The 27,463-nt window shown below is 41.4% G+C and overlaps 2 protein-coding genes and 1 long non-coding RNA gene across 5 annotated transcripts in view; 2 read left to right on the forward strand and 1 right to left on the reverse strand.

Annotated features, from left to right (window-relative positions):
* ABHD3 (abhydrolase domain containing 3, phospholipase) overlaps positions 1-9,869 on the reverse strand; it is a 24,788-nt gene extending 14,919 nt beyond the window's left edge. The window contains 8 exon segments of the mRNA XM_032123400.1: positions 171-283; positions 3,117-3,162; positions 4,864-5,046; positions 7,668-7,831; positions 9,378-9,551; positions 9,554-9,723; positions 9,726-9,801; positions 9,804-9,869. Of these exon segments, the coding sequence (XP_031979291.1) occupies positions 171-283; positions 3,117-3,162; positions 4,864-5,046; positions 7,668-7,831; positions 9,378-9,551; positions 9,554-9,723; positions 9,726-9,801; positions 9,804-9,869 (992 nt within the window).
* On the forward strand, positions 9,695-14,506 carry LOC116450688. Its single transcript, XR_004242915.1, has 2 exons — positions 9,695-9,862; positions 13,509-14,506. It is a non-coding gene; the product is annotated as an uncharacterized LOC116450688 (long non-coding RNA).
* Positions 14,507-21,255: 6,749 nt separating this feature from the next.
* The window catches only part of MIB1 (mindbomb E3 ubiquitin protein ligase 1), a 78,338-nt gene continuing 72,130 nt past the window's right edge, over positions 21,256-27,463 (forward strand). For all 3 annotated transcript variants that reach the window (XM_032123427.1, XM_032123431.1, XM_032123441.1), the window contains exon 1: positions 21,256-21,778. In XM_032123427.1, the coding sequence (XP_031979318.1) occupies positions 21,550-21,778 (229 nt within the window). In that variant the 5' untranslated portion in view covers positions 21,256-21,549. The remainder of the gene's footprint in view (positions 21,779-27,463) is intronic.

Raw genomic sequence — 27,463 nt, forward strand, 5'->3', positions numbered from 1 at the left:
AGATATGAAGTTTCTAAAAGTCTTCTTCATATTAACTCTTGGAGAGAAACCCAGCTTGCTTGCAGCTCAGTTAGTAATGCAAGTATTCCAGAGTAATAATTTACAATCAGGCTACATCAGTCTTATTTTATGACCACAGTTAAGCTGAGACTTGTGTTACACAACCTTACCCGCCCATAGAAACACCTGCTGCCATGAATGGAGCTGAGGGGTGCAAGCTGTGCACATAATGAATAACAGCCTCTAAATCCTCTGTGTTAGCTGCACAGTAAGTCCTTGGTGTCTGTAAGGAGTCAAGAGGGAAAAAATGCCATCATAAGCTTTTGTATTATCCTTTAAGGACAAAGCAAACTGAACAGTGGATCATTATATAAGAAGATAAATTTAGCATTTATTGTGAAGCTTCACTAAATGGCAAATATAAATCCAGAGTGTTTCACAAGGAGGTGAAGGAAGGAGTTATACTTGTTATCATTACAAAATAAAAGAGGTGACAGGTATCTTCAGTATCTGCAACCTCCAGGTCATTCAATCTGAACAGAGAACAATGTGCTAAACTAGACAGAACTAGATCAGAACTAGATAGACACTGATATTTTTAAAATACCCCAAGGAAATAGAAACATATTATAAAGGCTGTGATTTACAGAAAAGGAAGTTAAAACAACAATGTTACTATATTCACCCACATTCAAATGCAAAAGAAAGCATTAGATTTCAAGTTCTGTCAGCCAGCATTTGAAAACTAACCCATATTTAGATTCTACATACAACAAAACAAAATAAACAGATAAATAAATTCCCCAGTGTCATTTACCTAATTTAGTATTCTATTAACTAAAGCAACGAAACATATATTAGCCCTTCTTTATCCATCACTGGTGTCTCTTTAAATCCTGAATCGAAGCTTGGAATGACTTCCACTGGCATCAGATTGAGTAACCCCTTGGGTAAGATTCGGTTAACCACTTCCCTGCTATTGAAGGATAGGCACAGCTTTTGAGCCTCCCCTGCAGAGACACCTGGAATAGGTCACATAATCCAACCTGAGGGACTATCTGGAGCAGTATGAGGGAGACAAGTCCATCTAGGCACCGTAAGAATCACAATAATGTAAGGTTTTTTTCTAATGGTGTTGTCCAGATCTCATCTACAGCAAAATAAAGTTTTTAACTTTAGAGTTGCTACTAACATGTTAGTGACTTGGACTTAACTACAGGTACTGACTGAACTGCCAAAATTCAGTAAAACATTAAAACTAAATATAAAAATACATAACTGTGAGTTAATGGAACTTATCTGTTGCCTGAAGCAATGACGGATTTCAAGGGTGTTTTTTCTTAAATTGCTTTCAGTTAAACTGCCTGGCAATTTGTGGGTGATTTTAACAAATTTAATTACATTAAACTAATTAGTTAAAATACATTTAACAAGAATATTGAAATGTTGACGCCAAAGATTAAGAAATGGAAAGAAAAGCTAAATCTAGATAATTAAAACTGAAGACATTTTTAATTTCCATTTATGTTGCATTTCCAGTTCACATCTGCATGAATCACTCTTCACTGTTTTACATCTTATTAATTATAAACATTGTGAATGTGTTTTATTTTAATTAAATTGTCAACTTTACAAGGAAAAATAACTATTTTTGGTAGCTAGGATCTAATGCATTCTAAGTGTATTTGATTAAAGTTTATATAGCTAGAGATTTATCTTGCATTTTAAATTCAGTTAATTCTGGACAGTTTAACATTTAGCTATCTGCGCTTTGTATGAAGATCTTTTAAAACACCGTCTTGGCTCACATTGGCTGTGGTCAATATAATATTTGATTATTCCATAGCAATAATTCACAATAACTTTCAATAATCAATGGGAACAGTATTCTTTAAATAACTATTATGCATTGTAAATTTGAATCTGTCTTTAAAGTGACTAGAAAAAGAACTGCTTACATAACTAATTTCTACTGTGGTGCCTAACTATGCTTCAGACTCATTAACTAGGGATTTTATACTAAAATGTTGAAACCTCTTTGCAGAAAATGTGGTAATTTCAGCTAGTTTGCTGCACCACAAGAACTTATAAAGCTTAAAGATGTAAATCCGATTACAGTAAAATACACACAATGTATCCAAACAAGGGATCTTTTCTCTTAATGATTCAGAAATTCATCAATAAGGACTTTGTGTGTCACAAAACTGCTTTGTAGATCCATCTCCAAAAGTATGCAGAAAACTACTCTTAACATGGCAATATTTGCATTGAAATGCTTTATCTGATTATGGGAAAACATTCTGAGCTTTTTAAAGTTTGAAACCAGGGGATTAAAAAAATGCAAAACAATACTGAGTATTATGCACATTCATTCCAGCTGCAGAACTGTCAACAAAACGCATATGAAAAAACAAAGCTTATTCAGCAATATTTCATCATGCCTTGTCCCTAGCTGCAGAAAACATTTAGCTTCAAGATTTTTTCATCTGAGGAATGGCCAGTTATTGCTAAGCTAACATGATATGTCTGTCCCAAAAAAATGTCCTCTGTAGCTGAGTTTGTGTCAGAATTGTTGAGAAAAATACAAGAACACATTTAACTTTTAGGATACAGCCACCCATATAAATCTAGTTCATTAATTCACTAGCATGCAGTATGGATCAATTTTAATGTCACACCTTTTTAACCATATCAAAAATACATTTTAAACTGGGAAAAAATTACACTGGATTGTATTTGGATATGTATGTTAAATCAATGGGAGAAAATTGCATTGACTGAACAGAGATTTGCACATTTTAGATACTGCAGTATTTTTGGACAGAAAAGTGTAAGGATTGTTCATTTTAATGTTACAGATATTAATAATTGAATAATTTCCTAAACTGAAATGTTCAGAAAAAATCATGTGTTGACCAGCTGACCCTCTAGGGTTTCAAAATAAAAAAATTAATATTGGCACATGATCGATCTACCAGATGGCTGAGTTCTCTTCTCTGCATTTTCAACCCATGCTCTGAGTTTCTCTCATTTAATCCAACTGTACAAACAGGCACAAATGATTTCATAATTACCACTTATAAGTGAGAGATGTTTATCTTAGAAGTCATCCTTACCAAAAGCTCCTCGCCAGCAATTCCCCGATTGTTAAAAACCACGCATCTAAAAATTGAGACAGTAAATTCAATTGTACACATTGTTAAATTCACCAAAAGAGATAAATACACCAAAAAATGAAAATGCATGAAGAAATGTGAGCCACTTCTATGAATAAGCTCAGCACATAAATATTTACAGACCTACAGATCCTAGAGGCTGATCAGTGTGGAACAAGCTTTATACCAAAATGGAGTTCACTGATGTCAGTGGGACTGTCTGAGCTCCGTGATTTGTTGAGGTCAGACTGCAGGGTGAGAGCCCCAAGGTTTAGCTGAAGATGGTACAGACATGCCCTGCCTGCACTCTGCCATGAGCTCTGCCAGTGAAGGGCTGAGCCTAAAGCTGTGCTCTGAAAAAAGAACGTCAGAGATCTGTGTGTAGACATCCCCCAAAGCTACATAATTCTATTAAATTGGAAGAAATGAGCCAAGTCAAAATTATAATGACAGCTGGATCGAATTTGCAGGTTCTTGGGAATGTGGGTTTTTTTTGTCTCGTACAGCAGAAGTTTCTGGTCTCTCTCTGTTGGTGGGAGTCTCTGAATCTTCTAGCAGTATTACCATGATTTAAGAATCAATACTTTCTTAATAAATACTACTTTTCTATTACTCTTCTACCATCTCACTGAAATAATTTTTTAAAATAATATACATAGTTAGATGGGTTAAAGGCATGAAAGAATACTTATTTGGTATTTTTCTCAAATGTTGCTATTTAAAAACAAAATTATAGCATTTTTCTTGAAATCTGACATAAAGCTCCCCTTTTTAACGTTCTACCTTCTTCTCTTAGGTGATCAAATGCAGATATTACTTTCAGGAATACTTTAAAAATTAATAGTAACACGTTGTTGATTTCAGGGCTTTCCTCTGATATTTCTTATTGGTAAATTTTAAAGTGATTTAAAAAGTACTTTGTTAAAGTGCTGCTTTACTTCCATAAATTAGTAAAGTAGTTATCCAAGTAGAGAGGAGATAGCCAAACATGTAGATAAAAGCTAATATATCCATATTTGAAGAACTTATTAGAGTCAGTACCGGAAGCCAATCTGCAAAGACAAAACATAATATTCCAAATAGAGATCCTGGAACAATGACAATTTATTTTAATGTGCAGCAGCAGCAATATGGTTACATAAAGGAGTCTACTCATCGAATAATCCACTTATGTTACCCAACTGACCAGAAGCCTTAAGAATGAAACTAAATTACACAGTGACAATGAAGAGGTGACAGACCCCCTTAAACACCACCAGTAAAAGAAGGCTAGCTCTCCTTTCTGCACCCAGGAATCTGAGGCTGCTGAATCAAGCAATATTGGCATTCAGAAGCTGACCTCCTCCAAGGCCTACTGCCAGCAACCCATCCACACGACTTGGAGCTGAATACAAACGCTTTCTCTAGAAAGTGTAAAGGTTAACACAAATACTGATATAATAACTTAAGAAGCAGCAGCAAAGCCCTATGCAGACTTATCTGGCTTTCCCTGCAAGCTCTGGGGTCCATCTGTAGGTATTAAAACAGCCCTTCCAAATGTACTGCCTGTTATATAATTCCATTATGATTATTATTACTAATAACACTTTCTTACACAAACTACTGTATTCAGATCTCGTTTGCCTTAGGAAAGCATCTGATACATAAAGATACTGATATGGATCCTACCAGAAGCAGCAAAATGAATAGCAATGAAATACAACAGTACCTGTATCCCAGTGTTTCACTTTGATGGATCATATGAAGAATGTAGGATTCCTTGCTTGTTCCTGTCAGGCCAGGCAATAATAGGACAGTGGGTCTTGTGCTGGCATCCGGATAATACGAGCTGTCATTATTATCAAACCAATCCAACGAAATCTGTCCTCCATCTGCTGTTTTAATGAGCTCACTGAAAGGTACATTTTAATACAACACTGATTAAATTGAAAAATACACGCTATTGAGAGTGCTTGCAGTCTACAAATTACCAGGTATGAATTCTGCATTTCTCATTATGTTTTAATACTCACAAAGTGCCACCTGACTAGGCATGTCTGCATTCAGAAAGAGTCACACCTACAGCTGACAAGAGTTAGAACAGTCAATTTGCGGAGTAATTCCCATTCACAGTAAATGAAGACACGGCCTTTCATAAATTGCTGCTGATGTACTGGAAGCTTGTAACTAATGTGATTTTTGGCACTGCCTTGTGTTTTATACAGGCATTTTTGTGTACTGCAGATTTCCTTTGAATCATCTGAGAATCTTTTGATAGCACACTGGGTAATGCAATAAACATTTATCACATTTTTTTTCCTCTTCATCCAAAGAAGCAGAGTGTATAATGGATTGTTATGTTTTAAACATGCAGAACACAGACACACACTACTGCATCTTTCACCCCAGATCTTTACAAACTGAGCTAGAATGCATTCTTACAGAATATATCTTAACAATGCAACAAATATTATAATATCTCAATAAGCTAAGTATGCATTAAACAATGACAAAAAAGTTTCATTCTTTTTTTTAGAAATGTACGACATCTTCCCACTTCTGGGAAATTTGAACAGTTAAAGTGCTACTTTACTTTCACAATTTAGTGAAGTAGTTATCCAAATGGAGAAGAGATAGGCAAACATGTCGATAAAAGCTAACAAATATGTATTTGAATGGTTTGAGAGAGTTGGTCGAGAAACTACCGGAATGCAAGCCTACCTTGCATTTGATTTTTCTTTTGAAATTCTTGGTAGTGACTACTCCAGATTTTAAGGGTGACCACCCTCGTTGGACTCATTAGCTCAGCTTTGCCCTTTTTCCGTAATGGGAAGTAAATGCAATGCTAGTGAGTACTGCCAACACAATCTCAAATGGTACAAAATAAGCACTGCCCCATGGAACTATGTTTCTTCTCTCAAAACCCTTGAAATAGAAGTGTACAAGGACTAGAAAAAGTGGACATGGCCATACCACTGAAATGTTTCCTAGTTACTAAAACTAAGGGAAGCTGCTAAATGCTAAATCTATTCTACCATGCAAGCAGAGCTGAAACAACTTGTGTTGCATCCAGGTTCCGGCGCATAAAAGTCCTTCTCCTTAGGTCTTGTGCCAAATGCCTCATTTGCCAGACTAAGTCTCATTTCTGTGTGAAAGAGATCAGCTGAGGACAAACAATAAATACAAGGGGTTTTTTCCCGTCTTAGAATTTCAGCATGAAAAAACACAACACAAACTCCACAGGTAAAAGTTACTCTGAAAATCCCAGAAGTTCTGTATATTCAAAACAAGGCTGAATGTGGCCATGCTACAGTTAAGGTAGGACATGTTGGTTTAATGGACAGACACAGTGACTGCATGACCTTGGCAAAACTATGGCATTTGAACACCGGAACATTTGATATGCCAAGTAATTGTGCTGCCATCCAGAGGGACCTCAACAGGCTGCAGAAATGGGCTGACAGGAACTTCAAGGAAGATCAATGAGCAGAAGTGCAAAGTCCTGTGCCTGGGAAGGAACAAGCCCATGTACCAGTAGAGGCTGACCATCTGGAAAACAGCTTGGCAGAAAAGGACCCGAGGGTCCTGGTGGACACCATGTTGAACATGAGCCAGTAATGTGCTCTTGCAGGAAAGAAGGCCAAGAGTCTGGAGGCTGTGGAGGCTTAGGAGGAGTGTAGCCAGCAGATCAAGGGAGATGATCCTTCCCCTCTATGGAGCACTGGTGTGGCCACACCTGTAGTCCTGAGTCCAGCTCTGGGCTCCCCAGTCCAAGGAAGACCTGGACATATTGGAGAGAATCCAGCAAAGGGCCACAAAGATGACAAACAAACTGGAGCCTATCTCCTATGAGAAAAGGCTGGCACAGCTGGGACTGCTCAGCCTGAAGAAGAAAAGGCCAAGGGGGAACTTAGCAATGTGTTTACATACCTGAAGGGAGGCTGCAAAGAGGATGGAGCCGGGCTCCTTTAAGTGGTGCCCATTGACAGAAAGAGAGGCAATGGGCCCAACCTGAAACACAGGAGGTTCCCTCTGTATGTAAGAAAACACATTTTCAATGTGAGAGTGACCGAGCACTGGCACAATTTGTCCAGGTGTATTGTGCAGTCACCATCCTTATGGAAATCCAAAAGCCATTTGGACATGATCTGGGGCAACTGGCTCTGGGTGACCCTGCTTGAGCGGGGGAGTTGGACTAGGTGACCTCCAGAGATCTTTTATGACCTCACCCACTGTGTAATCCTGTGAACATATATAACTACATCACTTCCTATATTGTCACCCATATTTCAGTGCTGCAAAACTCTCTGAGCTAAAATAGGGCCATTTGGGAACACTGACCTTTCAAACCTACTTCATATTGAATCCATGATGAAGACGGTTCCAAGTCTGTGGACAAAGTCATAAAGGTGGGCATAAAGCAACAAAAATAAACCAGGCACAAAGTTGAGCAATGACAGTGGGTGTGACACAGTCAGAATAAGGGAACAGCTGGGTATCAAATCAATCACTTTCCAGAATAAAGGCACTTACTTCCTGTACTGTACTTGGGGTCTAGATGTGATAAAGGGACGCAGGAGCGTCTGTACCCGACCTTCCCAGCACCAAATCGTGGGATAGTAAGTTTCTGTCACAACGGGGCAATATTCCTCGAGAAAGCGGCAGAAACGGTCATTGCTTGCCACCAGCTGGGGTTTCTAGGAAAAGAGACTATAATCAGACATGGGCATTCTTATAAAACAAACTAAAAAACAAAGAAAGAAAGAAATGAAAGCTTATTTAAATCCTCTCTCAGTGAACTAGTTTATTTCATATAATCATTTGCAATGCTTTTACCTTTCATGGTACAGAGATAAGTAAATGAAAACCAAACAAAATGCCAAAATGCCCAAGTGAAAAGTGAAACCCATTAAGCATAATGGATTCCTTACCTACTTCTAATAACATACTGATCTAGCTCTACTTTTACCAGCATTTTATCTTCACAGACAAATTAAGTAGGCAAGAAAGATTTCTCCAAGTCTGTTTTCTTGGACTACACAGAAATGGCACTTAATCCATGCATGCACTTTGGCCGTGCACCCGTAGTACCTTTTTTAACATGGTAGGACACTTCTCCTCCCATCTCATTCTACTACACTACACAAGTGCATCGGTTCCTCATCTCTAATAATACTCTGCATGCAGACAATTTGCTTACAGTTTCCATTTGTACACCAATTAACATGGAAAACTCCCTGTATACCAAACACTGCATGTTTTAGCAACTATATTTCTTATACCTCTCTGTCACAGTGACTCCCCAACATGCAAGCATTAATAGGACAATAACAGATGCTTTGAGGGAAACCATTCCACATAAACAGCTGTAATGGCACATCCTCCCTTCGTTTTTCTCCTCTGACCAAAATCAAAATCAAGTACCCTCTTCTCCATGAAGAGGAAGTCTATGTTCCCAGCGGTTCTCTGAAGGACTGTGGCAACACTCAGGTCCTCAACAGTCAAAAACCTTTTGATATGCGTATTTCAGTTGATTACGCATTCAACGAGGCGCTCTCACCACGGGCCACTTCAGATCGCATCAGGCTCACCGTATCCAAGTAATTTGCGACTGCCTAATTTATCTCTAAAACCACTGCTGACGAGGAGTACCCAAGAGTGCTCCAGCCCCCAAAACACTGCCATTGTGCCTTCAGAGGTACTTAGGATGGTACCGACAGGGACACAAGGACAGCAAAACTACTTTATCACCTGCCCTGCTAGTAAACCAAGTAGGTCGGGTTGGTACTGTGGAGGACGGTCTCCTAACCTCCCTTTCCAAACCATGGCACCCAGCCAAGCTCTCCAACTGGTATAACTGCATTTTGGGGACTGCCGAGGCCAGAGCCCCTTCCCCTCCCAGACCGGGGACGACCAGGGGAGCCCTCCCTCACCGCAGGCCAGTGGCCTCCGGGGGTCACCGCGGCCCCCGCGGAAGACGCAGCCCCGGCGGGCGGGGGAGGCTGCGCTGCCGGGCCCGTGTGGGGTTCGAGCGGGCTGTCGGCCGGCCGGGACCCCTGAGCCGCACCTCCAGGGGGACGGACAAGGGATGAGAGAGGATACGGCGGCTGCAGAGCCCTGCCCCCCCAGCCATTCCAGGTGCGATCCCCTCGCCTACGGGCGGTGGGTCGCGGTGACCTTCGGGACTGTCCCCATCGGCGGGACACCTGCGGAGCCCGCCCGCCCCGCCGCCCTCCCGCTCACCTTGGCGATGCTGTTGAGGTAGTAGCAGGCGTAGGCGACGCCGAAACCCAGCACCAGGGACAAGCCCACGCCGGAGCCGAGGAACCCCACGCGGACCTGGCTCTCCAGATAGAGGGAGAGCTCCCTGGTCAGCACCTGCCAGTCCATCGCACACGGGGGACGGCACGGAACGGCACGGCCCCACACCCCGGCTGCCGCGGGCAAGCCCACCCCGGGGCCGAAGGAGGAAGGGGAGGAAGAGGAGAAGGAGGAGCTGGCGCCCGCCTCCCGCTGCCGCTGCCCGCGGCCCGCTCCGCGATACAGCGCCGCCCCGGGACCGCCCCCGCCGCGGCCGCCGGGGCCTGGGGCGGCTCGGAGGGGCCGGGATCGGGCTGGGTCGCAGCCTGGCTCTGCAGGGGAAGCAGGCGGCCCGGGGTGCCTCAGCCGCCGCCGCCAGTGCCGGCTCTTCCGCGGCAGTGCCGCTGGCATCGGCCGCTCCACGGCAGGTGACATCTCGGGGCTCCTTCGCTTTGCCGGGAAGGCAGGGAGGGCGTGTGGGGTCAGATAGGAAAGGGACCCGTCCAAAATCGTAACAAGCAGCTGATGCAGGCATGTGGAAACTCAGTCACTGCCGGGCAGGGAAGAGGGAACATGGGGTTCCAAATGAAGCAGTGGTTAATCAGCAATCTCTCTCTAAATCTTTTACGTGAGACAGAAGTTATCTGCTGTTACAAGGCATTAGTGAAGACCAGAGAGGAGTACAGGTATCTTTAATTCCCAAGAGAATTTTGGTCAGCTCCCTTTTGAGCTTTGTGTATTCTTGCTTGGAGGCCCTCATGTTCGCGAACTCAGATGCTCCTCCCTTCAGCTTCATAAAAAGACACACAGTATCTGCGTCTTTTCCTTGGCAAAATCCTAGGAGCACAGCTGATAACACGACGATCCTGGAGCTGAGCATCTGCTATTTGAGATGCATGCATGCACCACAGTACACAGAAGTACTTCACCTCTCCTTATTTTATGGCCCAGCTCCATGAACTGCTGAGAGAAGACAGATGTTGCTCAGTGAGACTCTTCAGTTCTTACATTACCTGTGTTTTCTTGCTATATCCAAATTTTAAAATCTAGAAGAAAAAAGAAGAAAAAAATATAACAGCACATAAGGAGATGTGGCCTTTTTCACTTGCTCCTCCTAACTAGGACAGAGCTTACCAGAGAGATTCTGCTCTGACATAAAGCATCTCGGTCCAAAATTTTCTTGTTCACCATGAAAAGACTAATAAGAGTGTATTGCAGATATCTGAAGAAATTTTAAAATACCTATTCTTCCTATATAGTCACCTATCCAAAGTTGAAAAGAGTGTGGGAATTGGTAAGCAAAGGCAGGGGTGGTCTGGGGTTTGTTTGTTCTCCCCAGAGCTGTTACAGAAACAGGAAACGGTGGAAACCTACTGTCATCAACACTGCACTTCCTCTGCTGATGGAGAACAACCACACCCAGGTTTTGGTTCTGACTTGCTGGGAGTATGTATGTGTGCTGTACATCCCAGATAAAAGGATTTATCATGAAGGGACACTCCAGTGTGAGAGCTGGAGTAGATAGCTTAGTTTGAGAACATGTAGGCTTCATCTACACTGGGAACTCAAGAATCTTCAGAGACAGTAATTTGGCTGAACTGACAACTAGATTTTAGGATGCAGAGGAACCTGCTACATCTGAAGGAGGAACTGGTTGTTGCTTGCAGCAGACTGCTCTTTATCTGAATCCTACCCCCTTTAAGATGAAGAATGCTTGAGTCACCCAAAATCTAGAGAAAATAAAAATCCCAGTTGTCTGAGAAAGAAAAGGACGTAGCTTGTGTCCTTGTGTCTAGAAGACTTCTAAATGCATATCCACACATTTAACTGAAAAGTGGAAGGCGTGGCTGTTATGGTTAGAGAAAGCCTTTGAGTCATACAAAACCAGTAGTTTAATGACTTGATCAACAATCAAGAGAGATTGAATGCATGAAAAAAGATCCAGACAAAAAGGTTGATGAGGTTTATCTGGTCTTGGACTTCCACCTGCCCTGTGTTGGTTACTTACGGGAATATTACAGAGTCAGGCTAAACTAAAATAAATGACATGTACTGAGAAGGGCTGAGAGGTTTGGGTTTTTTACCGTGTAAACATGTTTCTACACTGACAACAGCAATAATGTTAATAACTTCCTTCTGCTTCAAGCAATCCCCATCAGATCATCCAGTTCTGGTGTTGGGCTTTTTAAAGTCTTTAAAAGGTTGTCCTTTGGCCTACAGCACATTGCAGAGCTGATAAAGAAAAGGCTGTATTCTGCTCATATTACTACCACTTCCAAGTGACTGAGTCATTGGAAATCATGCACGTGTGAAAAAACAAGGTGGTCACTATGGTGTTTTGAACACTTACTGCATTTTTTTCAGAGAAAGAGAGTCCTGCATTCCCAGACAGAGTTCCTGTTTGCACTATGCTCTCTTCTCTCCAAGTGCTTCATAATATTATTGCTTTAAACCAGCACTAATGGATTACAGATAAAGCAGAAATTAAAGGGCACAGGACTGTTCTTTCATACTGTCTCCCAGTTTATTTTGCTTATGCAATATTTACTAGTTGACAGAAGCAATTGAAGAGTCACAGTTTGATTTGCTTTTATCTCTAGAAACTATGCTGCACTATGTTTATGTTATCTTTTGTTAAGGGAGGTGGTTCTATGATCATTTGGGGTTTGGGACAGAATCCTTATGTTCTTACTGACATTCCAATGGACAGTGGCAAGTTGGTCCCACTGCAGTTCTCTGTAGCCCCACTCTTGGAATGGATTTCAATGGGCAGCACCTCTGAGGAGGAGCAAAGTGACTTTTAACCTCAGAGCTTTAAATTTGAGGTTCTGTTTGTTTATTTAACTTTAGTATTCATCTAACAATGGGAAAATATCTTTGTGTCAGCATAAACAACTTGGGATACTTAAAAAGCTTGAAATCCATACATAAAACATCTGAAAAGTTTTCCATTAACACAGAGGAAAAGGCATCCAATGTTGGTGATATTTATTATCAGCAAGGGAATGGGAGAAAAAAAGTGCATTTGAAAAATTCAGTTCAGCATTTCTCAAAACTTCCTCATGCATATTATTTATTTGTCTTTTCTTAAAGTATGAATGAAGTCAGTGAAAATGCTCTGTGTTGGAGGCCCTTCAAATTTGAGATGGAAAAAGCCAGGCTGTGTTTATGTTTGTACTCTTGGTGCTCATGAAAAAATCAATAATTGTGGCATTAGAAATAGCTGCCTCTGTTGTCCCTTTCTTGAGCTTTGCTACTCTATTATCTCCATATTCCCATGCATCCATATATTTTTCTTCCATGATTCTCTTCACTCCCTCAAGAAGTATGGTGGTAAAATTGGAAGGAACGTAGGATTAAGAAGGAATCATTTGGGTCATGTGTTGGCCGATGAGAAACTCAACGTGACCTGGCAATCGCTTGCAACCCAGAAGGCCAACAGCATCCTGGACAGCATCAAAAGGAGTGTGGTCAGCAGGGAAGGGAGGTGATTCTCCCCCTCTACTTCGTCCTTGTGAGAACCCCCCTGAAGTGCTGCATCCAGCTCTGGAGTCCTCGGCATGGGAAAGATGTGGACCTGTTGGAGGGCCACAAAAATGATCAGAGGGGTGGAGCACCTCTCCTTTGAAGACAGACTGAGAGAGCAGGAGTTGTTCATCCTGCAGAAGAGAAAGCCCTGGGGACACCTTAAAGCAGCCTTTGAGCACTTGAAGGAGGGCTACAAGAGAGCTGGAGAGGGACTTTTTACAAGGGCTTGTAGTGGTAAGACAAGGGGGAATGGCTTTAAACTGGATGAGGGTAGATTCAGAGATTTCAGAGTTGTTGTGCATGTCCCATACCTGGAGGTGTTCAAGGCCAGGTTGGGCGAGGCTTTGAGCAGCCTGGTCTAGTGGAAGGTGTCCCTGCCCATGGCAGGGGGGTTCAAATTTGATGATATTTATGGTCCCTTCCAACCCAGACCACTCTATGGTTCTATGATAATTTGATTTAACGTCTTTCCTTAACTATGTTTCCTTCAATTAAATGTATTTCAATTCAGCAGATGTAGCAGGTATTGTTTTACTCTCTGTTTAGGTGATTGAAGATACCTTCAACAGCTGCTGCAACAGGAAGACTGCTCAGTATTTGTCTCCCTTGGGATGACTCTTGTAGGATCTAATCTGCATGAAATCTGCCTTTGACTACAGCTGGCAAACTGCTAAATACAAAATCATGGTTAATAAAGGATCAGACCAATTTGACTCATCATTGTAAAAATAATAAAATTTAATATTTAAATAATAGTGATGAAACTTTGTTTTGTGTCATCTAAAATATTCACAGAAGAGTTAAAATGAAGGATAAAATTCTGTGACGTATAGCTGAGTGTAATTCTCAGAAATGTGAATTAATGTAAAATTGTTTTGTTCAGAAACCAGAGATCCAGGGCATGCTGAAAACTGTGGATATGAGACAGTACAGTATAAAATAAATGAGCAACTATATTGAGGGCATTTGTCTTATCAATTTTTCATCAAAAATATTACCAGAAGCTGCTACAGAACTTAGAGAATTTTTGTAAGAGTATAGTAGAGCTGGATGTTGAATCTATGTTAAATTTCCTCCTGTCTTCAAGGAAGATTTATTGTAGTAAAGCATTCTCAATTTTATTTACCTGCTTTCATTCCTTCATAATCACTTTAAAGAGGATAAAAGAATAAATAGTTGTATTTCACACAAAAGGCCAAAACATCTTATGCTTTACAATCACGTAAAACCTCCCTCCCCAATGAAATAACTTCCATACACATTTGGTAAACTCTTTTTCTATTTACATCAGCAGTATGGTCCCAGCTGAACTCAGTGCAGTCAGAAATACACTCAATGAATCTTCTTCCTTTAGGCAATTTCTTAGATTTTCTTTAGCATGTTAAGAGTGAAAATTGTTTATAAGAATTATGTACAGATTTTAATGAGATGTATTTTTAAAATGTTTACTTTATGCAAAGCATTTTGCCTTGTTTAGCAAAAGATTTCTTAATTTAAAAAAAATTTCTAGCCATGTTTTTGATAAATACAGATTTCAACACGTCTATCAGTGTGTACTGCAAATATGACTTCTTAGAATTTAGGATTACATAATGTTGTGACTGGAACTATTTTCTTATGACAAAACATAGCAAATTTGGATTCTGCTTGAGTTGCTCAATGTTTGTTACTATTTTGGAGGATTGTTAAAATTAAACAGAGATATTTTGCCTGAAGTCGTCTTTCAGGCATTACTTAGTGCATATTGAGTGCCTTTGTAATACAAGACAAACTTGTACTTGACACAGGATACTGTAAGCACATGATTAGCCCCATTGATTGAAACAACAATTAGCATGCACATAAGGTAGGAACATTCTTAAAATATCTTGATGACTCATGGAGACAGTTTATCTTCCTATCAGTCTAAAAATATGACCTAGCTGGTTCTGATTACATCTTAGAATTTCAAGTAAGTACTTTCTTTACAATCTTTGCAATGAGGAAATTTAATACTAGGAATAAATTAATCCCTCCTTGCAATGCATCAACTGATTTAAAAATCATCTATGAATTAAACAACAATATGTGGCTAAACCCTTGGAAATATCAGGTAAGTATACATTTTTGAATCCTCTAAGATGCATTAAAGTGGGAGAATTTGTATAGATGTGCAAACATGAGTACGTGGTACTGTAGTGTGTATGCCCTAGATGGCTACATAATTTTTAGTTATTTTATTTTATCTTTAAATATTTAAAACTTCAAGATTAACTTCACAGGTTTCTTGTTTTTTCTCCACTCAAAAGATTTCAGCACAGTAAAACTTAAAACCTTAACCAAGAAAGAAGATTGTAGGATACTCATTATGGAAGGGTAATCGTTATCCTAAACCACTTTTTTCAACATGTTGAAGTTTTTAGCCACATCCATTCTTTTTTAGCAGATTTCCATAGTACTGCTTTTGTTTCACAGCAGGAAAATGAAATGATGTATTTATAATCTGTTCTCTGCTCAGCTGTTTTTCTTTTCTAGAAAAGAAGTAGAAGATAAAACTCCTTAGGAAAAAAAACCAGTGCCATGGACACTGTGGGTTAACACATCTGTTCTAATTAACAGTTTCATAGAGAATGCCACTAGCATAGTGAAAACCAAGCCCACCAAAGCAATTTGCTCTGTTTCATGACAACTTGCTCACCATCTGGCATTAAAAATATTTTAATCTGCAGAAACTAGGAAAAAAAGCAATGCCAATTATTAATGACATTTCTGAAAATTGAGGAAGAAAATTGGATTGTGCCGGGGTAATCAATCTGGTAAATAAAGCAGAGGATGTAGAGTGCAACAAGTTCAGAAGACGAGTGAGTTTTAGCATTAGTGAGAGATGGTTCATGGCCGCGCGATGGCAGCAGAGGCTGCGGAATGAGGGTTGTTTTTAACACTAAAACAAGGATAAACTGGATAGGCCCTGAAGTTCCTAACTGGCACTTCAGGTTCCAGAAAATAGACGTTGTGTACATTTTCACTTAAAGAAATGGCATGTTCATCACACCAGAAATTTCTGTGGAGAGGGATTACATACTTTCCATTAAAAAAACCAAACAAAAAACCAACCAACATTTGGGGTGTTTTTTTTTTTCAGTAAGACAGTAGTTTTCATCTCATTTGCCAGTATTTCTGTCTTTCTTCCTCAGTTACTTGAGTCAGTTCCACAGAGAAGAGTAGGCCTATTTCGATAAAAGCAAGGCAGTTGCTTCCTTTTTCCTAATTTATTTTCCTGGTACTTTTGTCCACAGGAAAGAACTGTGGTATAAAACAGTTTTTGGGGAAACCAGAAAATGAAAATCTAGAATGCTTTCAGTTTTCAAGAGGAGGACTAAAAAACCGTGCTTGTTCTAAAATAAAGTCTTGAACTTAGGAAGCAGAATTTTTGGACTCGGATCAGTATAAATTAATAAGCTCTACCTCTGTAATTTAAAAAGAAAACTACCATCTGCTCATTATATCCAAACTAGATGTTCTTTTTCAACTCCTAGGAAGCTATTTATATATATACACTTCATATGACAAATTCTAAGAACTCAGGATTTGTGTAAGATAGTAAGCAAAACCTCATAACTCTGCAAGTTAAAAATTATCTTTCCAAGAAGTTGAGATTTTTTTTCTTCTGAAACATATAAAAGCAGGTCTTTCATATGGAACTCTTTCCTGCAAAAGGCACAGTCCCCTTTCTGCATTATGTGTTCCAGATACTATATTGCAAGTTCAGCTTTAATCAAACAAGACAGTCCAGAAAAACTTCTATCAATGCCTCTCTTCAATCCATGCAAATACTTATGTTGAATTTCCTGCTGGAGCATGACATTTTGTAGATCTGAAAGGCAACCAGGCAGAGTTTAGACAAGCAGCTTTCTGGATGGCTTAGATGGGCAGGAGCATGGGCTGGATGTTCTCAAAGTCCTATTTCCTGTGACTCTGAGAGCTGTCTTGAGGGTTGCCCTAGCCTCCAGAAGGGCGGCAGCTGCTCTTAGAAAAAGTCAATATACTTTCCAACAAAACCAAGGCGTTTCCAGGTTATGCACAGCACTGAATTCTGCACAGACTAGAGCTCTTCTCTCTTGGCCCCTCACGGGATTGCTCCAATATGGCAGGGAGTGGTGAGGAAGACCATAATCACCAGCTGGAGGATTGACCCAGCAATATATGTAATTTTAGGTAGCCAGAAGAGAACTTGCTCAGTAGTTAGTTTTGTGCATCCAAACTCCTGCAGTGAAGGCATATGAATGAGTCTTTGCAATTACAAGTGAGTTTGCCTAAAGCACTGTGGATTCCTTTCCTCCAGCCTGTGATTCAGCTGCTCTGTCACGACTACCTGAGATGTTCAAAGGCTCAGGCAGCCTTCACTGCCTCACAGGGCCAGCAATACTGTTCAGGTAAATAAGACTTTGGCAGATGAGCTTCGGTTGCTCCTGATGCATTACTGCTCTGCCAGTCTGAATAGTGGAAAAAAACCCACAGTCCCATTCCTCTACTGGTCCCAGGTTTGAGGGGGATTATAATTTTTAGATTGTAGACCTGAACAGCAATGAAATAAATTGTCTACTAACTCTAGTAGTGAGGTTTTAGATGGCATTTCCCCCCACAACCTGAGGACTAACAGATAAAATTACCTGAAGTGTGAGCACGTGGATTCACAAGGGAAAGTCCTGTTTAACAAATTTGGTATCTTTTTATGATAAGGTCACACATCTAGTGGCTGAAGGGAAGACAGTGAATGCAGTTTTTCTGGATTTTAGTAAGGCTTTTGTATTGTCCCTCACATCATCCTTTTGGACAAGTTATCCAAACATGGGATGAGCCGGTTCACTGTGCACTGGGTGAAGAACTGGCTGAAAGACAGTGCTCACAGGGTTGTGGTGAATGGAGTCACATCTGACTGGTTACTGGTCACCAGCAGTGCTCCTCTCCTTCTCCTCTCCTTCTCCTCTCCTTCTCCTCTCCTTCTCCTCTCCTTCTCCTCTCCTTCTCCTCTCCTTCTCCTCTCCTCCCCTCTCCTCCCCTCCCCTCCCCTCCCCTCTCCTCCCCTCCCCTCCCCCTCTTTAAAATGGCTGTTCTGTGCAATTAGGGGCCAATGCACATTTAGGAGATATGAGAGATGAGAACAGTCCTGTTGAGGGACCAGAGACTTGTTAGAGACAACTGAAAATCCACATGCATTTATTCTGTGTACAACCAGCCAGCCAGGGAGCTAACCCCTTCTGCCTCACAAAAGGCCTTAAGCCAACAAGGGTTTGTTTTTTCAGCTGAAAAATTAGTATGAGTTCTTTCCTTAAGGTGTTACTGTAGCTAGTTTCCCAGTCTAAAGAAAATGCTGATACATATCTGAAAATGCTGTATCTGTCACTTTACTTGTCACAACATATTAATTGTATCCAACTTCCTATGATATCTCTATCTTGTTTATACATTTGCTTGTTTTATTTATCCCTAATTTTACTTCAGCTTCTTTTCAAAACTCAAAGCTCTCTTTTTCCTTTTGCTATCACATTTTGATTCTTCTATCTACATCCTTCTGTGAGTCTCCAGTAGTCTTCAGGTGCTTACTCAGATTCTCTTGCTTATTATTCTAGCCCTAATGCTGGTATATATTCTTGTGGTTGATACCAGAAAAATATCAGATAGGACCACTAACTGTCCAACATAAGTTGACAAATCTTGCCCCAAAGCTATATCCTTTTCTATGCCCTGATGTCACTTTTTAAATCTCCATCTGAGAACAGTGTTTACTTCTTATTTTGAAGTCTAATTCAAATAAAATATTCAAGAGATGAGTACCTTTTTTCCTTACTGGTTGGTTAAACAGGTGCATAGAATATAGAATACCATGTATGATTCAAAGAGATTATACAATAAAATATTTGGGATTCTGCAAAGCTGAATCATGTAGCCAATCACAATTTTGCACCTTCCACAACTATCTGGCCATATAGGAGCAGAAATGACAGGAGATTAGAGAGCAGAAATCAGTCATGTAGTCACTGGCAAGTGAATGTATCAGATCAGTCTATCCAGCCTTTATTTTCTACCACACAAATAGAGTTGTGCAAGTCTCTGTATTTTGAGCTGGTAAAGAACTCCCTGTCAGCTATTGGGGGAGCATTCATATTCAGTCCATTAGATGCTGTGTTCCAGTTATTACCTATGTTCCTGTGTGTCTAAGACATCTCAGAAATAATCCAGGCATCTTTAGAGATTCTGGTTTCTGCAAGTAAATCATCTGATAGAAGAAGCAGGTGAGTAGGAGGAGAGGCAGGGGTTATTGTGATAGAGCATGAGTTGTCATAAGGATTATTGGGAGAGAAGAAGCTCCACGATAATATCTTCCCACATGCATTGCTGCTGAACTGCAGCAACAGCAGACTCTCTTAAGGTCTGTAATTTAGGATATATCCTTTGTGCAAAAATTAATGTAAGGGATGAACTTTTCGGATTCTCTCCAGGAGAACTAATTCTGATCTCAGACTTTATTGGTTATTTCTGGCATACATTTCCTGATTACAAAAAGCCTTTTTAATCTAACTGTACCAGAGAGTAATAGAAAAACACGCTCTGAGTTATCCTTAGGCATGGGTGAACCTTATACTTGTCCATAACTATCAAAGCATGAAAAAGTAGAATAAGACAGATGGGAAAATGATGCCCATAAGAGCTCAGCTAGATCCTTTGGTATACCAAGAAACCTCCAGAATTTCTGGGAAATTCTTCCATGTTCCGATGTAATAAGCTAGTACAAGCTGTGGGTAGCTTTTGTATACGGAGAAGCATCTGCCATAAAACCCACACTGCCTGGCAATTGCGTGGTATCTGTTAGGGTTTTGAGGTTTCCACTGCAGGAGCAGAAATCGGACACTGCCTGTTGTCAGGACAAAATTTCATGTTTGAGGCAACATTCTTTAGCCTTAGCAGGGGTTAAGAAAGAGTAAATTATGTGACGAATGTGGTGGCCTGGTGGTTACATGTTCATATTATTCTGCTGTATTATGTTTTGTAAAAAACTACATAAAAGAAGTCAGGAGATGACCTCACAGACTCTTCTAGCTGTATTAATAACCAAAAAGGTGGAAGAAAGCACAGAAACAGTAAAAATACCCAGGGCATAAGGTAGCTGGGCTGCCTTTTATCAGCCATACCCCTGTTGAGTAAGAAATGGTTTTCTTTTGTTTGGTTCAAACTTGTCTGTCCTTTAAGATACATGCTTTTTAAAAGGTAACATTAAAACAAAGGAGAGACAAAAGCAATGGAGGACCATTTTTGAAATGAAGAATCATGTTCTATAAAAGATTAGCAAGGATATGTAGAGTTAAAGGAAATCTTTGAGTGTCATGAGCCACACATGAGAAGAGGGTAGTTTATGAAGAATTGCATTGCAGGTACTGGCTCGAAGTTTGAGCAGGTACATCCCCTGTGAAGGGTGCCCCAAGGTGGGAAGGGCAGGTGGAGGTACTGATTCCTCTCTTTGGCAGACTAGAACACCAGCTTAAAATGCTCCTGGGCTACAAAAGTATGACCCCACCAGACTCACCTCAGTAGCACGCAAGACTCACATCCACAATTTGAAAAGAAAATGGGACTTGAGGACACAAAAGTAATTCAAAAATGAGGAAACTACTACATAGATTTAGAATCATAGAATTGTAGAATCATAAAATGCCCCATCCTTGGAAGCGTTCAAGGCCAGGTTGGATGAGGATTTGAGCAACCTGGTCAGTGTCAATGAAGACGTCCCTGCCCATGGCAGGGGGGTTGGAACTGGATGATCATCAAGGACCCTTCCAACCCGAACCATTCAGTAATTCTGTGGTTTACCTAAGGTAGATCGCTCATGACTTAGTTGATACAATTGAATTGATAATCCCTCTGCCACTGAAGCACAGGCGATAGGACCAACTCGTGGATGGAGAAGGAGGAGGGCGGTTCGGGAAGCCCGGCCGCAGGAGCGGCTCCCGCCGCTGCCACCACATCATCACCTCAGGGCCAGGCGGGGCGGTGCCAGAGCTCTCGGCGGCAGGACGCCGCGATTCCAGAAGGAATGGCCAGGCTGGAGACCTGGAGAAGCCCCAGGCAGCCCTGCCGGCAGGGATAAACAACGCCCGCTCGCTCCGCCGCTTCCTGCCCTTCCCTCGGGCACAGCCCCGGGGCCCGTCCGGGCCAGGGCGAGCGGGGCAGTGCCCGCCGCGGCTCCGCAGGGGGCGCTCGAGCGACGCGCCCGCCGGGCGGCCGCGCATGCGCAGCGTGGCGGGGCGGGGGCGGCCCCGCCGGTCTCCCTGGAGCTGCCGCCGTCGCGGCCGCAGGTCCCGGATGTAGCAGCGGGAGCGGGGCTGGCGGTGGGAGGCACCGCTGGGGCCGCGGAATGGGCGCGTAGCGAGCGAGAGAGGAAGGAAGGGAGGAAGGGAGGGAGCGAGCCAGCGAGCGAGGGAGGTAAGGAGGAGAAGAAGAGCCGGACGGAGATTCCCGCCCGGCGCCCGAGGCAGCCGCCCCCATCGAGGTCTCTCTCCGCCGCCTGCGGGCTGCGCGCCCCCTCCATCCGCCTCAGGGCGCCGCCGCCGGGATGAGCAGCTCGCGGAACAACCGGGTGATGGTGGAAGGAGTCGGGGCCCGGGTGGTCCGCGGCCCGGACTGGAAGTGGGGGAAGCAGGATGGCGGCGAGGGCCATGTGGGTACCGTACGCAGCTTCGAGAGCCCCGAGGAGGTGGTCGTGGTGTGGGACAACGGCACCGCCGCCAACTACCGCTGCTCCGGGGCCTACGACCTCCGCATCCTCGACAGCGCGCCCACCGGTGAGCACCGGGGAGGGAATGGAGGGACTTCCACCCCCACGGCGGTGGGTCCGGGGGGCAGCACCCCGGGGTGCTGGGGGGTCCCGTCCTGTGGAGCGGATTGCGCCCTTCCTTCCTTTTTTAGAGTTGTGCCTTTCCCTTGGATTTGCGCGGGGGGGAGTCAGGCACCTTCCCCCCTCCCCGCGTGTGGATGTCTGTCTGTGCACGTCTGTGTGTGTGTGTGTGTACGCACGCGAACTTGGGACAAATCTACGGCGCGGGGCCGCGGGAACAGGAGAAGCTGTCCCGGGACGGCTAAATTGGGGTGGACAAAGCAAAAGTGATCTGCCACAGACAGCAGGCTCCCGTTGTGCCGGGGAGGAGGTGGAGAGAGGGAACCGAGAGGGTGATACATCAGGGTTTGAGTTTGTTTTCACGCCCCAACCACCCTTCTTGAATTTATATTTCAGAGCAGTTTTGTGAAATAGTGATAGTCATCCTTGAATTAAGTATAGGGAGGATTGCAGAAGAGATGTATCATACCTTTTTTTTAAAGATTACACTACGTAGTTGAAATACTGTGGTTTTGTGCCTGTAATCTGTATGTTGCCTTTTATCTGTATTGCCAGAACTGCTGTAAAATAGTAAAGGTACTAAAAAAAGTGCATTAGTTCATTCTTTTAATTACTTGGCTGCTTGATATTATGCTTTAAATCCAGTCATTTTGGACAATGGAATTTGATCTGCACTGACATTATGCGGCAGTGTTAGTGTTGCAAACACTGCAGGGAAATGTTCGTTTTAGCACCTGTTTTTACATTGAAAACTCGCACAGAAAAATATAGATAGTGTTAAGTTTCATCAGAAATATTGTGAGATGACTTTTGGGCCGGTCACGCTTGCCTCAGTAATGAGGTGTTTGGACTGATTTGTTGAGGCACTTGGGCTGTACTGCTTTTGTAATGTGTCTTTCATTTAGAGCGTGATGGCGAGACCATCTTTGTGCCAGCTGTGTAGTGTTACAGCAAGGAAAGTGATAGCAGTAGGATGAAGCTAAAAGACTTTTGAGGAGACAGAGTCATGGAATTTATTATAATTAATTACAAAAAAAATTGCTAAGAAAAGAGCCCCAATTATTGCACGGAGGGGATGGATTTAATTTTTCAGTGTCTGGCTACCTTCCTCTCTGCTGGCATGATGATGATGTTGGTTTTTTTGAAAATCCTTTTGAAATGGGCTTTAAAACAAGAAAGAGGAGTCTTTCAAGTTGTTAGCCCTTGTCTTGCAAATGTTTATGCTTAAAACTTTTACCTGTGTTTGATGTCCTGTAGAAACCAGTGGGACTGCTTCTGCTTAGAACTGAAGTGTATGCATAAATGTTGCATATGAGCCTCGAATGCTTATTGTTCTAGCCCTGCCTGATGTATTTGCAAGCAGATGGTGTCCTCTTAACTGTATCCGGAAGCCTAGACTTAATACTCAGTTTTAAAACTGTCATGGGTTTTTTTCCGGTTTCTTGCTTTATTCCTTCTGATTTTAATTTCTGCTTATATTTTTGTATTAGAATTTTAACTTCTCTTTCAGATAGAACCGTGTATATTGTGTCACAGACATTGCTGTTGTCGGGCTTAGCAAAATGGTATTTCTCTTCCTGAGGTTTCTGATGAATTGTGCATCATCCTCATGGAACTGTTGTGTGGAGCTACCCAGGGTTGATTTTTGCTAGAGGGAGTTGCTTTTGAGGCCCTTTTTCCCTGGAGATAGGAAGAGTAAAAAAACCTGTAAAGTAGTAGGAACAAAAGGGTAAACTTAGTGGAGTTAGGCTGCTGTCAGTTTGGACTAAAATCCTGGCTTTGCTACTGATTCACTTTGTAGTCTTCTCTAAATCACTTCCCTTCTTCACCTTTTTGTAATAATTGATTTTTTCTCCACGGTTGTGACTGTCCATTGTTTTAAATAAGGGAGTGACTTTGGATGATAGGTTGATACTTTCTCTAGGGACATTAATGTACGTGGGATTAGGTGACAGGAATTTCTTGTGGTAGTATTAATAATGATGGTGTTGAGCAAGAAAATGTTATAAAATATGGGGCGGCTTTTTGTTTGATAGTACTTAGTGGAGTGCATGTCATGGCTCTTATAATTTAAAATGAAAAAAATTCTCTGGTTCATAAATTTACAATCACAATGTGATTGTAAGTAAAAAGAAAAATTGGTTAATGCTGGGAATTCTTTTTATTAAATATTCAAAACCAGTCTTGATTATAGGTTCTTAAAAGTGGTGCTTGCAGTCAGAGTTGCTGTTTTGAGTTAGAGGCCTGTGCGGTGAGGAACAGTAGTGATGCATCAGGAACTTCCTGTGGTATAAAGTAATGTTTGAAGGTCATTCTATTAAAAAAAAAAAAAAAGGCAATTGAGTTTGATACATGTATGTGCATATTTATGTGTATGCCAAAACTATGCTTCCTAGGCTTAAAAAATACACCATTTTTGTCTTTTAATGGTTGTAGGCTATTACCAGCATTTTGACACTATGTTAACGTCCTATACAACTTTAATAGCCTTAGTGCTAAGATACTAGGATGGTCTTCTTAAAATAAAAACTCATTTACATGAAGAGTGTCTTATAAGCTCTTTGCTCCTGTTGTAGTCATTTGGGTTATGAGGGACTTGTGATAAGACGTTTGGGGTTGTTTTGGTTATGTCTACCAAGCTTGCTGTATTAGCTGCCCCTTGGTGTGGTCATATTTACATTGCTCCTCATTGCTTTAAGTGAGACAGAGCCAGTGAGAGGGATTGGTAAACAAAGGATTTGAAAAGAATCGAAATTTCACACAGAAGGAGAACTTCAGGTAGGTCCTGTGCAGTGGGCTCCTCAGTGGAGAAGGTCGTGCGATGTGATACATCAGTAGTGCAGTGTGGTTGGTTGATCATTTGCAAATAAATCCTGTTTTTTTGTGTAAAGTAGCCTTTTTCCTGGATATATGAGTCTTGAGTGTCCCCTTTTTTTTGGTAATGTTGTGGAAAAGGAACAGAAAGGAGTAGTTTTCTGAGTTGTTGAAGACAAGCAAGAAGGTTATAAATCCAAGCTTTTTATTTAGAAGGGAAGGCAGCCTTTTGCCTGAGGTAAAGGCCAGACAAGTAGCATGTTTGTAGAGAGCACATCTGGCTATGTTCACATAATAGTCACGAGCATTACAGAAACTTTTTCCGTTTATTCTCTTTCTGAAGATTTGCTTTCTATAGAGCTTAGACCAGAATTCATTTGTCATTCATTTCCTTTTTTATACATTTGGTTCAACGTAACAATACTATTTTCCTGCTGAAAATATTTACCCAATTGTGTTTGAATAAGGGGAGGTAGCGGAGGGGCTGGGGTCAGGAAATGGAAATATTGATATAGAATTATCCCCCAGCTGGAATGTGCGTCAGTGCAGCGTGGAAAGCAGTATGTGGTGTATTCTGGTAATATTGAAAATTTAGGTGTTACCTGTGGAAGATGAGTGGCTTTCTGTACTTGCATTAATAGGTTTTTGTATCTGAAAAGTCACATAATTGATCATGAAGTCAAACATGTTAGAACATTTTAAAAGACAGACCACCTATGATTTATCCTGTGTATTTGTTTATTTGTTCTTTCTTTTAGCACATTGAGTGTAATTTATGGCAAATTGTCTTAGTCAAGGTTTTTTTAGTGGTTACTTATAAATACTTATAGGAGCCCTCACAAATTAAAAAATTTAGTAGCCTTCTGAGTAGTGGTACTTGGGAGGCATGTTTTTTTTTAATAAATGTGTTCTTTGTTCTTCCTGCCCTTCCCCCATGTCACGATAATCCTTTCCCTTCCTGTGTATCTTGTGATACCCTTACCAGATAGGACACATACTTTAGCAAGTCTGGCATTTTGTATCTATAATAGTAATTGGTCAGCTGGCTGCTTCCAAACCAGTGTATTTAATAGATGAGTTACGTTTGTGGGAACACTGATTGGAGTTTTCATGAAGTTTTTCAGAATCTAACTGGTTATCTCTAAGAATTCTTTGTTTTCAATTTATCTGGTGTCTGACTGTAGTGTAAAAATTGTCTGGGATGGAGGAATAGGAAGAACAAAACATTGTTACTGCTTTTTAAATTGGGGTGTAAACAAATTTTTTAAGTTGCTTTTGTTATCCCTTAACTGATGGTAGTATTGTCGTTATGGTGTGAAGGGATTTTGGCTTGTTACAGTTCTGTAGAGAGTAATGACTCCTTTGGAAACCAGATTTTGTTTGTTTTGAGAAGTAAGTGAAATCACTATTGGTGTCTTCTGTGTTTAACAGTGAGCGATGTGGATACCCCTCGTACATCTGATTTTACTGCTAAAATCCTTTTACTGGACAGCTGTATATTGCTGTCTAATTACCTTCAATACAAAATAACTATTTGTAACAAATTCAAATAGCAATTTGAGCAACATTGCTTTTATTTCCTTTTGCAGCTGTAAGAGTGAGCATGGGTTTCCAAAACATGTGAAAGGCTGTAAAACTGATGTATAAATGAATGGTGACAGAGGAATGGTGGGCTAGGTAATCCAGGGAGGGTTTTGGAAGAGATGACGAAAGTGAAGATAACCATGGCATTCAGGTAGAGAACTAATATGAAATTCAAATAGTAAAAAGCATTAATTACAAGTGGACATCAGGAGTATTGGATTTTATGGTGTACTAAGGGTGAAGGGACATAAGGAAATGGTAGCTGTTAAAAAGTAATTAGGCATGGTGAAAGTACACTTCTCATTACCTGATTTGTTTTGGTTTTTTTAAGTGTATATGACACAAAAGCTGTTTCATTTTGAAATAGCCTGGTTCTAGGAAATTTTGAAGACTATTTAGAAGTTTAGTTTTTTTTATTATCTCAGTTTAGAGAGCTAAAGTGCTCTTTTTTGCATATCTGGTTAGCTACAGGGCTGCTGTTTGAATTTTGATGTTCTTATGGCACTTTAATTTATTCCAGTAGTTTAATGAAGGCATTCTTTCCTCATATAATCTTTGCAATGTTTGTGTTTCTCAACCTTTCTTAAACAACCTTCCTTTTGAAGAGTGGAGGAATTTATGTGACAGATTTTGCTTTTGGGTCAGGATTTTAATTTGGCTCCAGAGCCTACACTTGATCCAGTCTCCTGGTTGTTCTTATGTACTGTGCTTTGATTTACATCATGGATGGTTTTGGAGTGCGTGAACTGCTTTGCTTTTTGGTGTAAGTAAATTGAAATACATGATCTCAATGCTGATGAGCCTTCAGTCTGCTGGGGTGGAACCAAGCTAGTCTGAAACACAGGACATAATGTCTCCTTCCCTCCCCCTGAGTATCTGTAGTGCTGCTGTCAGCTCCTCAGTGCTGAGTTTTGATGTGTACATGGCTAAGTAGCAGATGGAGACCACGGGCATACAGGTTGTCCCCTTGCTGCCCATGGAGGGCCACAGTGGAGCAGGGCTCCTTACTGCAGCCCATGGGGGAGCCCATGCTCGAGCAGTGTTTTCCTGAAGGAATAAAGCTTGTGGAGAGGACCCATGATGGGGCAGGGGAAAAGTGTGAGGAGCTATTACAGACTGACCCTCCAGTCCCCATCGTCACCAAAAGGATTGTCAGGCACTGGAACAGGCTGCCCAGAGAAGTGGTTGAATAACCGTTCCTGCAAGTATTTAGAAGACATCTAGGCATGGTACT

The sequence above is a fragment of the Corvus moneduloides genome, chromosome 1 (genome assembly GCF_009650955.1).
Source record: "Corvus moneduloides isolate bCorMon1 chromosome 1, bCorMon1.pri, whole genome shotgun sequence".
Taxonomy (NCBI): domain Eukaryota; kingdom Metazoa; phylum Chordata; class Aves; order Passeriformes; family Corvidae; genus Corvus; species Corvus moneduloides.